Source organism: Loxodonta africana, chromosome 19, assembly GCF_030014295.1.
Source record: "Loxodonta africana isolate mLoxAfr1 chromosome 19, mLoxAfr1.hap2, whole genome shotgun sequence".
NCBI classification, from domain to species: domain Eukaryota; kingdom Metazoa; phylum Chordata; class Mammalia; order Proboscidea; family Elephantidae; genus Loxodonta; species Loxodonta africana.
In genome coordinates, this window is record NC_087360.1 from 33,250,411 (window position 1) to 33,265,384 (window position 14,974).

The following is a 14,974-nucleotide window of genomic DNA, read 5'->3' on the forward strand; positions in this document are numbered from 1 at the left end:
GGACAATAAGTGTCCGCCTCTGGCGTCAATAAAGCTGCGCTGGTTTTGAATCGCGGCGCGTTTCCCGCCGCCGGGGTCAGGGGTCGGGGTTCGGGTCGTGGGGCGGAGTGAAAAGCGGGCGGGCGGGAGGTGCCGGCGCCAGACGCGGAGGGAAGGAGTTACGACAAGCCGCTGAGAGGCCGCGGAGCCAGCGACGACCGAGCCAGTCGAGCTGCCGCCGCCGCCGCCGCCGCGCTCCCATGGCGGCCGCCAAGGTGCGGCCCGACCCGGGCGGGGTCGTGGCGGGAGGGAACTGAGGGTCCAGGGCCGCTATCGTTGGCCACGTGGGCGGCCCCGCGCTGTCGTAGCCAACCTCCGCCGGCCTGTGGCCGCGGGGCCTGGAGGGCTTGGGGCCTCCGGGGAGCGGGGTCAGTGCTGCAGGGAGCGCGGCCTAGAGGCCCGGGGCGCTCAGTGCTCGGGGGCTTGGGGAGTGCTTGCGTGACCTTGGGGCGGCACCGGCGAGCCACAGGCGGGCCAGGCGGCAGCCATCTCCCCGCGGATCGTCCCCGCTCGGAGAGTGAGGAACAGGCGCCCGATTTCTTCTGGTTTGGCCTAATTGCGGGATTCTCACCACCACGCGTCCCTCTTATGTCGCCCACACAGCCCTTCATTCATTCCATCCTCTTGCCCCGAACCACCGCAGGCCTCTGCTGGCGGAAGCTCGCGTGTCAGCTGGGTACAGCGGCCCTTGGACGCGCCTGCGGTGGGTGGCGGCGGCATTGTTGGCTGCCTGTGTCTAATCCGGCGACCTGGCCGCGGCAGAGCCGCGATCCTGGCGAACGAGGGAGAAGTAGCTAAAGGATTTTATTTCCTTTTCCGGCTTGGGTCTGGTAGTGCAATCTTGATGTTTCTTAACGGGTTTATAGCTCTCTACGTCATGTGTTCTGTAAAACTTGAGCGTAAAACACGATCCTTTGTGCCCTATAATTCTCAAAATTGGATCTAAGTTCTGTGGTTTACATTTGTACAATATGTTTTTCTCTTCATCAGAAAGTTTTTAAAAAGGGGTCCATCTATTACTCAAATTCGGGAAACACCAGGTGTAAAAAAAAAGTTGATGTGGAGTCGATTCTGACTCATGGCGACCCCAAGTGTGTCAGAATAGACTTGTGCTCCTTTGGGTTTTTAATGGCTGGTTTTTTGGAAGTGGATCGCCAGGCCTTCTGAGGCTTCTCTGAGTGGACTTGAATTGCCGACCCTTAGGTTAGAAGGAAACCCTGTTGGCGTAGTGGTTGAGTGCTATGGCTGCTAACCAAGAAGTTGGCAGTTTTAATCCGCCGGGCGCTCCTTGGAAACTCCATGGGGCAGCCCTATTCTGTCCTATAGGGTCGCTATGAGTTGGAATCGACTCGATGGCACTGGGTTTTTTTTTTTTTTAGGTTAGAAACAGAGTGCTTAACAGTTTGTGCCCTCAACTGATTTCAGTTACAGTCATGTGTCATTTATGCATTCTGTGAAATAGGACGTTAGTGGTTTGGATGTTGTGTGAACACCATACTATATACAGGCAGTCCTCGGATTATGAGTGAGTTCCATTCCTAAGTCTGTCTTTAAGCCCAGTTTGTACATAAGTCAGAACAGTTAGGTATGGTTCATATCTGACATCAGTTAGGTAAACGTTTGTCTTAGTATGTACCATATAATATATATTTGTACGCATAAAAATGTAAGTATTTCCAGGTATGTTAAAACGTTTTTAACATAATAATGTTATAATAATATTTTGTTCACGTTGCAAAGTAGCACCTGTTATTACAAACCATCGCATGTACCTCGAATTTTTGATATAATAGTCTTTACAGGGGTTGGTTCGTAACTACAGGTATGAGTATCACAACATGTATTATAGGTTATATATGTCTTTAGGTGCCTGGCAGCGCATTCGCTTGGTATACAAGAGACATGAGATACACGTGTTGCATGTGAGAAGCTCATGTCAGCTATTGCGTTGGCTACTTTTTTGCGAAGTCCTGTTCTCCAATTGGGATTTCTGAACTCTGTTACAACCTTATGGGACCACGGATGTGTATGGGGTTGGATGTTGCCCGAACCGAGTTATGTGGCGCATGACTGTACGTTCTAACTAAGCGTGATCGTCTTGTTTTGATTTTTTTTTTTTTAACACAAGGGTTACCTATGCAGATGGTAAATCATCCTATTTGCATTTTTTAGTAATTCAACTCAGTCTTAGACCATAAACTCCACTAAGTTGACTGTACTACAAAGGCCATGTACGTTTCATGTATTGTTCCCTCTTTTTCTTTCTCTGCATGGTATCTTTTTGATTTATCGATTTAGTTTCCAAGGCAAGGTAAAATTGCTGGCAGCTGTGAGAAATACTAGCAGTTCTGTAGTAACGTCTGTTTTTTTACTTTTTAGAGGAAAAAGGCCCACCTTTATGACGCATTCTGGTCACATCTTTTCTCTTCTAGTAAGCAAGAGCATGAATATTTTCAATCCAGGAAGAACTCAAAGGGTTACTTTTTGCTTTAAGAGTGACACGCTCATTGAGGCCCTCTTCAGTCCCTCCTTGTGCCCTTTAATCCGTGCACTCTCTGCCTTATACAGATAGGAAACTGAGGCTCTGAGAGATGAGTGGGCTTCAGCCAGCCACTCAGTAAGTGGGTTGGCCATGTTTTTCAGGAGTCCCAGTCAGTCTGCCCGCCATTTGATTGATGCTTGTGTATCTGAGAAGGGGCCTGAAATCCAGCGTCTCGCTCATATGGCTCACCTGGTGATTCCGTGGAGCTGGGCTTAAGTGCACACTTTTCTTGGTGTGAAAGGCTGTGGGCTTAAATTCCTGCTTTGGGATGAGGCCCATCCTCATTTCGAAAGCTGTGTGTCAGTAGGGGTAACCCCTTGTGGGCCTTGGTGAGCTAGCAGAGTCGCCTCCTTGAATGCTCCCTCCACAGGATTCTCATGAGGACCGGGACACCACTGAAAATGTAGACGAGTCCAACCACGACCCCCAGTTTGAGCCGATAGTTTCCCTTCCTGAACAAGAAATTAAAACGCTGGAGGAAGATGAAGAAGAACTTTTTAAAATGTAAGTAGACTGATGTTGCCCCAGAAATAGGTATATTTAGTGTAAACCTGTAATTGTGGTATTTTATATGTGTCAAGAATTTCTCATTGGACCTAAGCTATTTGAAGAAAACCAAACCCGTCGCCATTGAGTTGATTCCGACTCATAGAGACCCTGTAGGGCAGAGTAGAACTGCCCGATAGGGTTTCTAGGGAGCAGCTGGTGGATTTGAACTGTGGAACTTTTGGTGAGCAGCTGAGCTCTTAACCCCTGTGCCACCAGGACTCCATTTGAAGAAAGGGCCTGGGATTATGCAATGACTGATCCCACATGGAAGATCAAAGCTCCCATTAGAATTCATTCATTTGACAAAATTTTATTCGATGCCCAGCCCTCCCTGGTGGCTTATCACTGCTGCTCTGTCCACTGGGGCATGACTCCCCAGCTCCCCCTGCCTTGGTTGAGCAGGAAATCTATTTTGCGCTTGGACCCCTTTGTCAGTCTGAAGCTTATGACTTCCCGACTTGACGTTTTTAGAAGCACAAAATAGTGCCTGCAGTTACAGAGGGAAATGGATGATGTCGGAATAAAGTATATACATGCTTCTCATTAGCACTTTCAGTGAGAAGCCCCAGTGGCAGTATGGTTTTGAAGTAGGGGTGACCGGCACAGATCTTGTGTTGCAGTGTTGCAGCAAAACATATGTGGCAAGGTCGCAGCACTGCCAGTCCTGTGGCCCATGACCTACATTCATTATTGTGGGGACCTTAGACCAGTTACAGGTTAGTGAAAGTAAGGGTGTAGTCTTCCCTCTTTCCAACTTTGTGGGCCCTCCCCCCAATTCTATCCAAGACCCCCTGGTTAAGGACCCCTGATTGCTTGGCTGTGGAGTGATGGAAGGAAGCAGAGACAGTCACCACAGTGTGACCCCCTCTCCCGTCGAAGCAAGGGTAGCTGGGAGAGCAGTCCCCTCCCGGCCATCCCCATAGGCCTAGAAAGGAGAGCCCCTATGCCCCCTTTGTCTCTGATGGTGCTGGGCATCTCCTCAAAGACACTGGTTCAGCAGGGCTTTGCCCTACCCAGAAATGATGCTGTGCCCTGGAGGTGGCTCCATGAGAGGGGAGGGACCTTCCTGTGGAAGTGAAGCCAGCAAGCTGGGCTTTTACAGTTTGGCCCTCGAGCACCATGTTAAAGCACTCAGGACTATCTTGTTCAGAAACCTTGTGAGAACTTTGTTTCCTTAATAGAATCGGTGTTGGGGAGAGAGTTTTGTGCCCTACACCCAGGGACCCTGGCAGAACCGCAGAGCTGAGGGGCAGAAGAGGGCAAGTGTTGGTGGGTAGGGAAGGGAGGAAGTTGGTGTGAGCCCTGAGGGCAGGACTGCTGGGCTCACTGCAGGATCTCTGGCACCATTGTGGGGGGTGGGGCGGGTGTGTGTGCATAAGAAAGGTGTGTAGCAGTGTGAGATAGTGCTTGTGGCCAGGAAAGTGGGGTGTCAGGGCCAGAGCCTGGTTGCCCAAGCAGAGGCCTGCAGTAGCCCCTTCTCTGGGTAGGCCAGGCCATGTGCAGGAGGCATCTTGTGTTTGAGGAGAGGGCTGGCCCTGCGTGAACAAGGCCTCTGCCTGCTTGCCTGCCTCCACACTGTCCTTATGGCCATCTGGGGTAAGGAGTGCTTACCCTGCTTCACCCTTGGAGATGCCCTACACTCAGGTTGGCCACTGTGCCCACCTTGGGCTCTCATCCCTTGACTTGAAAAGTCAGCTGCGTGTTTATTGGGGAGAATGTTGTAACTGTGATTGTGTTTTTCTTTTTTACTGTGAAATAAAAACAATCTGAAGTTTGTTTAACTGTTTGCAACTTTTGATGGTATTTTGAATTCATAGTTCCTAACAAGAAGAAAGGAAAGGGTATTTGTTGAAACATCAGATGCGGCCCCCCGCGTTTTATTTAACGCACAGAAAACGAAAGTTCTTTGTAGGGATAACTAGAGATGTATTTTTTTCCTTTATTCATCTGTGTGGAAACCCTGGTGGTGTAGTGGTTAAGAGCTACGGCTGTTAACCAAGAGGTCGGTGGTTCAGATTTACTACGTGCTCCTTGGAAACTCTATGAGATAGTTCTACTCTGTCCTTTAGGGTCAGTATGAGTCGGAATTGACTTGATCGCGATGGGTTTGGTTTTTTTTTTTTTTTTGGTTGGATTCATCTATTTGTGTACCTAAGCTCTCATTTAACGATTTTTTTGAAGGCGGGCAAAGTTATACCGTTTTGCCTCAGAAAATGAACTCCCGGAGTGGAAGGAGCGGGGCACCGGTGACGTGAAGCTCCTGAGGCATAAGGAGAAGGGGAGCATCCGCCTTCTCATGCGCAGGGACAAGACCCTAAAGATCTGCGCCAACCACTACAGTAGGTCCCAGGCTTGCGTTGGGAGGCTCATGGACCTCTGGGGAGATGGTTTCAGGGCTCTGCTGGGAACCTGGGAGGGAATGCACAGTTATAATGTATTTTTAAAATTTAACTAGGAAATGAGGTTTTCAGATGTGCCTGTAAGCTGAGAGCATGCCTACAGCAGGGCTTCCAGAATGGGGACATGGGACCCAGCAAGACAAGCGTCTGACTGGTGCAGACACAATGCAGGCAGAGGGCATGTGTGTGCCACTCGTGTTAGCCTTCCAGCCCTTTGGTGTGGTCTGCCCCAACCAAGGTGTCTCCCAGGGATGATATGGGAGGGGACACCAGTGCTTCTGGGGAGAAAGCACTTGTGAGGCTACTCAGGCAGCAGCAGGTAGGCTCTGGACAGGTGCAGTGCATCGTCCTGGGCTTGCCCTGGGGGGAGGGGGGTCTGCAAAGGCCACCTGAGGCCTGGTTTGTGGTAGAGAAGTTTGTCTTGACTTCTGGCTGTTCTACAGTGACACAGTTGCTGTGCCTGCTCCTGTACGTTGGTGTCTTCAGAATCAGATACACTGGGGTTGTTTCCTTAGTTCAGCATGGTGTCTGCACTTGCTGGGCATAATGCGTGCCCCGGAGGGCATGAAGAGCAACCAACCCTCGCCCTGCCTGCACAGCCTGTTTGCTCCCTGGCACCATCTAGCTCCAGCCGAGTTCGCAGCCCACTTTATCCTCAGTGTCTTCCCTGACACCCTGTGCTTCTCCTGCAAAGCCTCAGCAAGGGCCAGGTTGTTTTTGTGTGAGAGCTGTCCCCACACAGCTGTAAGTTGGTCCGGGGCCACTGGGCGCGAAGCTGTGTCCACAACCCAGCAGGGACTTAGCCTGGCGCACCTCACAGGCCCCGGTAGATAGTCTGGGTGGGGCATGGTGTGATTGCCTGTGCATTCACGGACGGCCCTCCAGCTCACTGCATGGGAAGTGAGTCTGGGTGGGAAAGAGGAAGCTAGGGGTACAAGGGTGAGATGTGGATGCAGGTGCGGGCAGGGGTACCCTGTGACCCAAGAAGCCCCCACATTCCGGTTCAGGCAGTGATGTGGGTGCATGGATCCAGGGTGGGCATGGCTGGAGCCCCGGGATGCTCCTGTCCTTCACGGGCTGTTCTGGTGAGTCATTATTCACAGGGGCATAGCTCCTTTGGGGCAGCTCCCTGCTTGGTGTATGATCCATCTTCCCTCATCTCACCTGGGGTCCGACTGGCCCCAGGTCCCGGCTGGAGAGGGATGGATATGTGTATTCTAGGCCACACTTGGCCTTTCTCCCTCACGGGGTGACTGCAGATCCTGTGACGCACAGGCACCTGTCACAAGGGCTCTGTGTCCGTTTCTGGTGGCTTCATCCTCTGCAGCCTCTGGACAATGGAAGGTTGGGAGTGTCTGAAGGCCCTTGGCCTGGCCACATGCCCTTCCTCCTGGACTCTTCTCTTCTACTGGCCCCACGCCCACCTCCTGGTTGGCCAGGCCCCTGGCAGTGTAGACGTACCGCACACTGGGCACCCTTGGTAGGAAAGGCCTGGCCCACTTGGCCTCAAGCCCTTGAAGTCTTTGATGCGGGACCTTGGAGCTGCTTGGGCAGCAGGCAGGCCCTGGGCTGGGTGTGGGGTAGCCACACGGTTGAGGGCAGGACTGCGGTGAGTGCTTCTAGGATGGTGGTTAAGAAGACCCTTGCTGTGCTGTTCTCACAGTCGGAGCAGCTGCCTTTTCCTGGGTTTTGGACAGTCTTGGTTTTAAAATGAATATGGGGGGTTCTCAAGGAGGTGTGGTTAAGAACTAGATTCCAGGGGACTTGGTCTGGGCCTGGTTCACAGATCCCAGGCCTTCCCTTGAATTGCCCAAGGTCAGGGCTTTCGGATGGGGCGTGGGCAGGCCTTGTGGGGTCAGCGCAGGTCTCAATGGACTTTTCTCTCCCCCAGTCACACCACTGATGGAGCTAAAACCGAATGCGGGCAGCGACCGAGCCTGGGTCTGGAACACCCATGCTGACTTTGCCGACGAGTGCCCCAAGCCAGAGCTGCTTGCCATCCGGTTCCTAAACGCTGAAAGTACGCAAAACAGCTTGTGGACAGGGAGAGTGGGGGTTCACTTGTGGTTACCAACCTTAACACATAGTAGCTTAACGGCAATAAAAATGCTGTTTTGGGGGAGAATTAGCAGGAAGTGGGCTGTGCATGAGAGAGGCTGTGTTTCTCCTGTGCAGTCTGGGGCCAAGAGGGGTGGGCCTGAGGGCAGTCTGAGGTGCAGAGTGCACGTGCCCCCAAGGTCGGGTCCCTTTTAAAACCAAAGGCATCTGAGTGCACCAAGTCGTTTCTAAACAAGACAAGGTCACCAGTGTTAAAAAAAAACAAAACCTGTTGCCATCGAGTTGATTCTTACTCTTACCAACCCTTTAGGACAGAGTAGAACTGCCCCATAGGGTTGCCAGTGGGTGGCTGGTAGATTCGAATTGCTGACCTTTTGATAAGCAGCTGAGCTCTTAACCCCAGGGCAAGGAAACCTGGCTCTTTAGCTTCCTGTTTAAGCTACAGCTTACATCAAGATGTGGAGTGTGAGCCTAACCCCAGGGATTTCTCCCAACTTCTCACACCATGCACACTCTCATGCCCTGCAGGGCTTTGCCACCGGGGCGGGGGCTGTGGTGGTTGTGTAGGTGGGGAAGGCATGTCCAGGCAGAAACCCAGGCAAGTGGCACATCTTCTGGACAGTCACCTGGTGTCGGGGCTGTGCTGACATACACAGGCCCAAAGTGACCTCTCCCCAGCTTGGGGGTCTTTTCAGTTGAATTTTCTGGCCTGATTTTCAAAAGCTGTGCCCAGTGGGCCCTGGAGGAATCGGGTGGGTTGGACGTATGGCCTAATGTGGCCTGGTGCAGCAGCCCATTTCCAGCATGAATGACAATTGGAGCCCATGGCGTAGAAGGACACCCACTTGGTTGGCCAGGGTCCCCTGCTCTTGCCTGCTCTGCCTGAGCCTGATGCTTCCATGTGGCAGAATTGTTGTGAAATCCAGTGAAGGGAGACAGGGCCCAGGCCTCAGGGGGACTTAGCAAACGGTCACTGCATGGTATGGGCAGAAGTCCAGGCCACAGTTAGATGGCCCAGCTCATCCTTAAAGTCAGGAGTTGCCATGGCATGGGCCCTCTGTGAGTCCCACCTCTTCAGACTGGTCAGAACATGTTCCCTTCACCGAGACTTCTCCGGCCTCTTAAGATACACTTTTTTTTCTCTCCACAGATGCACAGAAATTCAAAACAAAGTTTGAAGAGTGCAGGAAAGAGATCGAAGAGAGAGAAAAGAAAGGTGATGTGGTGCTGTATATGGGGGGTGAGAGCTTCCTCGCAGACTCACTCTGCATCCGACTGCAGTCCCAGGCCGGGTGCTTTTTCTGTCTGCCAGAGAAACTCTCCTGGCTGTTGTGAGCGCCTTGGCCTGTCTGAGGCAGCACACTGCCCGGGGACACATGTGTGCCAGGTGCATGCTCCCTGGCACTGGCCTCGGCGGTTGGAGCAGGGAGCCGGGTCACAGAACTGTAACTAGAATCCTGTCAGAAGCTAGAGGGGCTGTGAGATGATGTCCTGCTCATTGTGAGCCAGGTGGCGGCTGCACGAAACTAAGCCCCTGAGCCCCGATGGATGGTCTAGGCAGGGAGGAAACGCCTGCTTGGGTGACACTTTTTTTGATGAATGAGCTTGTGAGAAGACAGGCTCACCCTGGAGATGACCTTGGCGGAGATCCTCAACTGAGATGGTGGTAGAGAGGTGACCTGTTGGGCTTTGTCCCAAGCTGCTGTTGAAGTCATCCCCAGGGCCGGCCGTGCCCCCCAAGGGTTCAGGTGACGCAGCGAGGCATCGCCTCCAGCCTGTGCCACATATGGCACTGTCTCCGTGTTTGGGCAGTCTGCAGTAAAACCTGCGAAAGGTAGAAACCTGTCAGAGAAGGGAAACGCAAACATTTTCTCCTAACTAGAGAGCGATAGAGAAGTGGTGACTGCACCCTGTCAAAGGTGAAAAACTTGTAAGACCTGGGAAAAAAAGGCAGTCCCATTGAGTTCTGGCTCTCACAGGATTCATTGTAATTGTGCTACTATTTTCTTACTGTGTTCATTGGTGTCTTTTAGCAGGATTGGGTAAAAGTGATAATGCTGAAAAAGTGGCTGAAAAGCTAGAAGCTCTTTCGGTGAAGGAGGAGACTAAGGAGGCTACTGGGACCAAGGTGTCTGAAGGTGAAGAGGCCAAGGAGAAGACTGAAGAGAAGCAATAAACGGTCTTACATTATTTTCTTTTCCCTTTCCTTTTTCTTACTTCTTTTTCTTTTTTTTATCCCACCCAAGGTTTCTGATTTATTTTTATTCTGTTTTGTTTACAAGGGACTTTATATAAAGCAGCTCGAACTCCAACATCCAGATGGTTTTTTTCTAAGTTTTTGTCCTATTGAAGACAATTTCAGAAAATCCATTCCCCAGTCATGAAAATGTACTGTGCTAACTTTCTTTTCCATAGTGGAAACACTTATTTATAGTCATCAAAAATAGAGAATAAAAACCACATTTGATAACTGTATCAGAGGTCAGGACTGTGTGTACATGGCTCAGCACTGGCGGCTCAGGTGCCTACGTGTCCGCATGCCTGTGGGCAGTGCCTCTACTGGGCTGTGTCCTGGGAATGTCTTGTGTGTTGTGTGTGTGTGTACATGTACATGTATGTGTGCTTGTGTCTATGTCTGAGTTTTCTGGGCAACGAAGGGGTTTTGTAACTGGCCTAGGCGCTAACATCAAAGCTGGGTTCTTGGGAGACTCGTGCAGGTATCACCGAGGTTGTACATGTTGAGGCTCGTTCTGGGCTTTGGGAGGTTGTGGCACTGTTGGCAGTTGGGGCTGTGTTGCCTGTGGTGTGTCTGAGCCTGCAGCTAGTGGGGCAGCTGGGGCCGGCCCAGTGGCTGTAAGTGGCCATTGGCCATCGAGGGCCCAGGTGAGCAGTGTTGGGCCCATGTACTTGGCTAAGGCTAAGGCGGCTGGGGTATGAAGGTTGGGGTTTGCTGAAGGTTCTGAGGCTGATGGTCACTGCTTTGCCATGCAGAGAGGACTTTATGCGGAGAGAGACTACTAGGATAATAACTAGGAGGATGGCACAGGGATATGCTGGCTGGGCGGGTGAGTCCCTGGCCTTGGCCAGGCTGTTCTTGGTCCACCCTGGTGGAGGGAAAGGCCAGCCCCATGGCACACATATCCAGTCTGGTGCAGTGACCACAGCCTTCTGTCAGAAGCCTTATGAAGCACCATACCACCTTTGCCCAGGAATGTTGACCACACGTGCTGTTCCCTCCAGCATCCTCGGAAAAAAAAACACCTCGCCTACTGGCACCTCGGTGTCTGTCTGGACCCCTGACCTCTTGGGCTTGAAGTCCAAACTCAGTGGTGTTAGAATGGTGGACACTTTGGATAGCTTTAAATAAAAGGACGTTTTCAAGTATCCAAGTGGGTTAGTGGTATTGGGGGTCTATCTCTAGGCATCTTCAGTCAGGAAGTATGTTTTTCAGTGTCACTGTGGAGGTGTCTGCAACCCCATGGAAGAATGTATGTACTGGCCAGGCTGCACTTTGGGGGGTGGATTCTGAGGAACAGGCTGGCCTGCCTTTCAGTAAGAGGTGCTGAAGACAGAAGAGCAGGAGAGGGTCTCCCATAGGGCACATGTCCCAGCTGTGTTCCTTGTGGCTCTGAGCCATCAGCACCTACCAGAGGTGCTTCATTGGTGTGTCTGTCTGCTCCACCTAAACTTCACATCCGGTTTAAACATCAGTCCTTGTTCTTCTGGTGGAATGTGCTCCCAAAGGAAGCTGCTGTTCTGTTTAAGACCAAACTGAATACTTGACTGGCCATTTTTGTAGTGCTGTGTCAGCCTTGGGCCTGGTGGCGTGGTTCCGCTTGCCTCCAGCAAGCCGGTGCTGGCACAGTGTCTTCCCACACAGAGGTGTTGAGGCTTGCACATGGGTGCTGTAAGGTGCTGCTCTTAATGACATGGAATTGTGATGTCGTATCCTGTGAATTTTTATAACTGCTGTGCTCCTCTGAAGATGGTGCTGTGCCACAAACCAGTGAGAACTTAGGGTTGGGGGTGGGAGTTGATGCGTGTGAGAGCCAGTGTCCCAAAGGGCCCTATCCTCCTAAGGGAAGCCCTGGGCTAGCAAGTCAAACACCTGTTAGCAGAGAATGGTGGTTTTAACATTCTGTCTTTGTTTCGGATTCCAAAGGAAAATAAATGCCATGTGATGTAAACGCCAGGCTGACTTCCTTCATGACGGGGCGGGGAAATGTGTCTCCAAGGAGGGGAAACTCTGACGGTAGCTCCTTGGAATGAATGGAGGACACACAGTCTTATAAATCAGGTTGCATTATAGAGTACATTAGAGAGGCAGCTTTCTCATACTCTAGAATGGCTTGCAGGACAAGTCGTGTCCAAGTGTCAGGACCCTTGGGGCCCCTAGTAGACCCAGGATGAGCAGGAAGGACTTGGCCAGTATGCTTGCAGGTGGGTTCGTGTCTTAGGCTGGGTTCTCTAGAGAAGCAAAATAAGTAAAGTGTGTAAGTATATATATTTATATATACTTGGTTCACATGGTTGTAGGGGCTGGAATGTTCCAAGTTCGTGGATAGAGGCTTCTGATTCACATAGCCACAGGGACTGGTGAACCTAAGATTGGCAGGCTCAAAGAGCAAGCCTCTTGCTCACAGGCTGAGAAGACAGACGAATCCCAAGATTGGCAGGTCAGCTGCTAGCTCAAGTACCAAGAACCGGGGGTCAGCTGCAGGATCCAGAGGGAACAAAAGCCCAAGAACCTTGCCAGAGTGTCCATTTATATTTGATGCAGGCCACACACTTAAGGAAACTCCCTTTCAACTGACTGGCTTTTCACAGCAGATCCCATCATGGAGGTGATCACATTGTATCAAATCTCATCATGGAAGTGATCATAAGACATCATATGACTGCCAAACCACTGAGATGAGGAACATGGCCCTGCCATGTTGACACACAAGCATCACAGTTCTCTTGGGCAGAGAGGCAGTGATGCACCAGCAATGTCCAGACAGGAAGGAGTCTGGCATCCTGTAAAAAATGGGATTGGAAGTGCCGCCTTTCCATGCAGGTCTGGCGGACTGCAGATTGGGAATGCTGCTGCTTTCAGCTGGATTTTGCTTTTCCCTGGGGTCCTGACTCATGGGAAGAGAGAGGGCTTCAGGGCTCAGCAGCAGCATCGGGCCGTGCTAATGAAGTGAAGCCCTATCCAGGGGCCACAGTACACAACTTGGCCAGTTAACTGTCAGTCCTGGCCATGGCCCTGGGTCAGGACGGCAAGGACCATGGCCTCACACTGTGCTCTGTGTCTCTATAGCCAGGTCCACCCCACCCCACCCTCGCTGCCCAGGCTGTCTTTAAGGAGAAGGTTCTCACCGTGTGGGCATGAGTGCCCTTCCCAGGGCCCTCAGGTCAGTGGAGGAAGGCGATCTCACCCTGGAACTGTGCAGACCTGTTCTCAGCCTCTGTTTCCCATGGGAAGCCTACTGGGACGATGCTCTTCCTGGGTGGGCCTGGGCCCAGGCCGTGTGACCTCAGAAAGCTTCCTGGAGGCCTGGAGCTACTGTATGCCAGGCTGCAGGAAGGGCAGGAGCAAGTGTGAGGCCGTGGTGGGGCACCATTGGCTTTAAGTGTGCCATCCCCAGCCGGTTTTATGTCAGGACCCTTGATTTTGTGTTCCCCATGCCTTAAGGACATCTGTGGATAGATGGTCTTTGCTCACCTTCGTACCCTGGGACCCCTCCACTGCCTCAGAGCCCCCAACAGTGCAGGTCTCCTTTAGTGGACACCTGCGGCAGTCTCCAGGGAATGCTCAGAAGGGTGTCCGCAGGTAGAGGTGACAATTGGGGGTATAGAGAAAAACTCGTTTTCTCTGTCAAAGGGCTGTGTTATGGGTCTGCTTCTACTCTGATCCTGTGGGTTGGCTGGGGCTGGTTTCTTCACAAGGCCCAAGGTAGGCAAGGAGGGGTCTCCAGGCCAGGGAGGCCCAGGACCCATGGCAGTACATGCCAGAGGAGTGGCCACTGGGGCCACAAGGTTCAAGCTGAAGAGTAGCATATGCCCAGGGGCCAGGGAGAGTGAAGGTCCCATGGGTCTGGGTTTTAGAGCACATTGGCGTGGCTGAGGGACAGAGACTGATGACAGGGGAACCCCCAGCCAGAGCCAGCACGAAGGCCAAGAGGTCTCCAGCCACAAGACGCGGAGGTGCGGTGAAGGGGGCCGCCTGGTGGGAAGGGAGGGGTCTCCAGGAGGCCACCTGCAGGCGTCCCCATCACCCAACGAGGGTCCCCATCGCTGCAAGTCCGCCAGTCCACCTTAAGGGGGGGGCGGTGGCTGGTGGGATTTCCTGCCGGAGGCGGGCCTGCGCCGCCGGGTCTCTTCAGGGCAGGAGTATGCAGCCCGTACTTCCCCGAGGGAGAATAAGGCGCTCATTCTGGCGCTCTGGGTCTCCCAGCCACACACGCCCTCAAGCACCACCGTGCAGCTTGGGCTGACGTGGCGACCCCCTTCTGGCTTTCCCTCGCTGGCCGGGCGCACCTGGGTCACTTGGTCCAGCGAGTGTACTGAGAGCTGTGAACTCTGAAAGGCTTCGGTGGCAGGTGGGCAGGGGATGAACAACCAAGGGCTCCCTGCAGTGTCACTACTTTCGTCACCCTAGTGAGTGCTAGAGGTCTCCAGTTTGAGAGAGGTCTCCCCTGTCCGGTAAGGAATAGCACAGAACAGATGAGAACATCTGACTCCGGGGACACGCCCCGCTCGGTTTAGGAGCAGTGAGATCTACACACTAGCCCTCGAGGAACCCTGCACAGGCCACGGCGCCACCGGCGCGCGCGGGGGTGCCTGCCCGCGAGGCTTGGAGGTGGTGCGGGGCGCGTGCCTTCAGAGAGCCGCTGGCACCCGCCTGGCTGTAGCGCCCAGGACGAAGAGTGACCTGCGACGGGCCCTCGGGAGCCGCGGCCTTTCGAAGAGAAGAGGGCAGTGGGCGGACTCGCCAGGGCAGAGGTCCGGCTATCGCTCAGCCGCCCGAGCAGCCCGAATGCAGGCCGCTGGGTTAACGGCCAAGCACAGCCCCGCATCCGCTGCGGGAAGACAAGCGCGGGCCGCGGACACAGACTGGAGCGGAAAGCGCGTGCGTGGGGTGCGGGGCGGGGCCTTGCGAGGTGGGGCGCGGGCGGGGTGGGGGGGGTGTCCCCAACGAGTCCGCAGGAGCTGGGGGGACCGGGCGCCCCGCCCCGCGCGCGCAGTCCCCGCCCCGCGCAGCTCCGGGTCCCCCTCTGCAGCCCGGGCCACCTTAAGGGGCGCGCTGACATCAGCGCGGCGCCGCCGTAGCCACCGCCCGTGGGGTGGGATTTCCTCCTCCGCCGCCGCCGTCGCCGCCGCCGCGGGTCCTGCGCCGCGT

The 14,974-nt window shown here is 53.4% G+C and overlaps 1 protein-coding gene and 1 non-coding gene across 4 annotated transcripts; both read left to right on the forward strand.

Annotated features, from left to right (window-relative positions):
* The first annotated feature begins 121 nt into the window (after positions 1–121).
* RANBP1 (RAN binding protein 1) lies at positions 122–13,542 on the forward strand. 3 transcript variants are annotated; one of them, XM_010598793.3, is made up of 7 exons: positions 122–254; positions 2,952–3,085; positions 5,312–5,469; positions 7,421–7,549; positions 8,738–8,803; positions 9,621–9,766; positions 9,870–13,542. In XM_010598793.3, the coding sequence occupies exons 1-6, from the start codon at positions 240–242 to the stop codon at positions 9,761–9,763; spliced, it is 645 nt and encodes a 214-aa protein (XP_010597095.1). In that variant the 5' UTR covers positions 122–239; the 3' UTR covers positions 9,764–9,766; positions 9,870–13,542. The 3 variants fall into 3 exon arrangements, with proteins under 3 accessions (XP_010597095.1, XP_003419228.1, XP_010597096.1); XM_003419180.4 differs by having other exon boundaries at positions 9,621–10,060; XM_010598794.3 differs by lacking the exon at positions 9,870–13,542 and having other exon boundaries at positions 123–254; positions 9,624–9,777.
* Positions 8,842–8,967, forward strand: LOC111753122 (small nucleolar RNA SNORA77). Its single transcript, XR_002787977.1, has one exon. It is a non-coding gene; the product is annotated as a small nucleolar RNA SNORA77 (small nucleolar RNA).
* Positions 13,543–14,974: the final 1,432 nt, after the last annotated feature.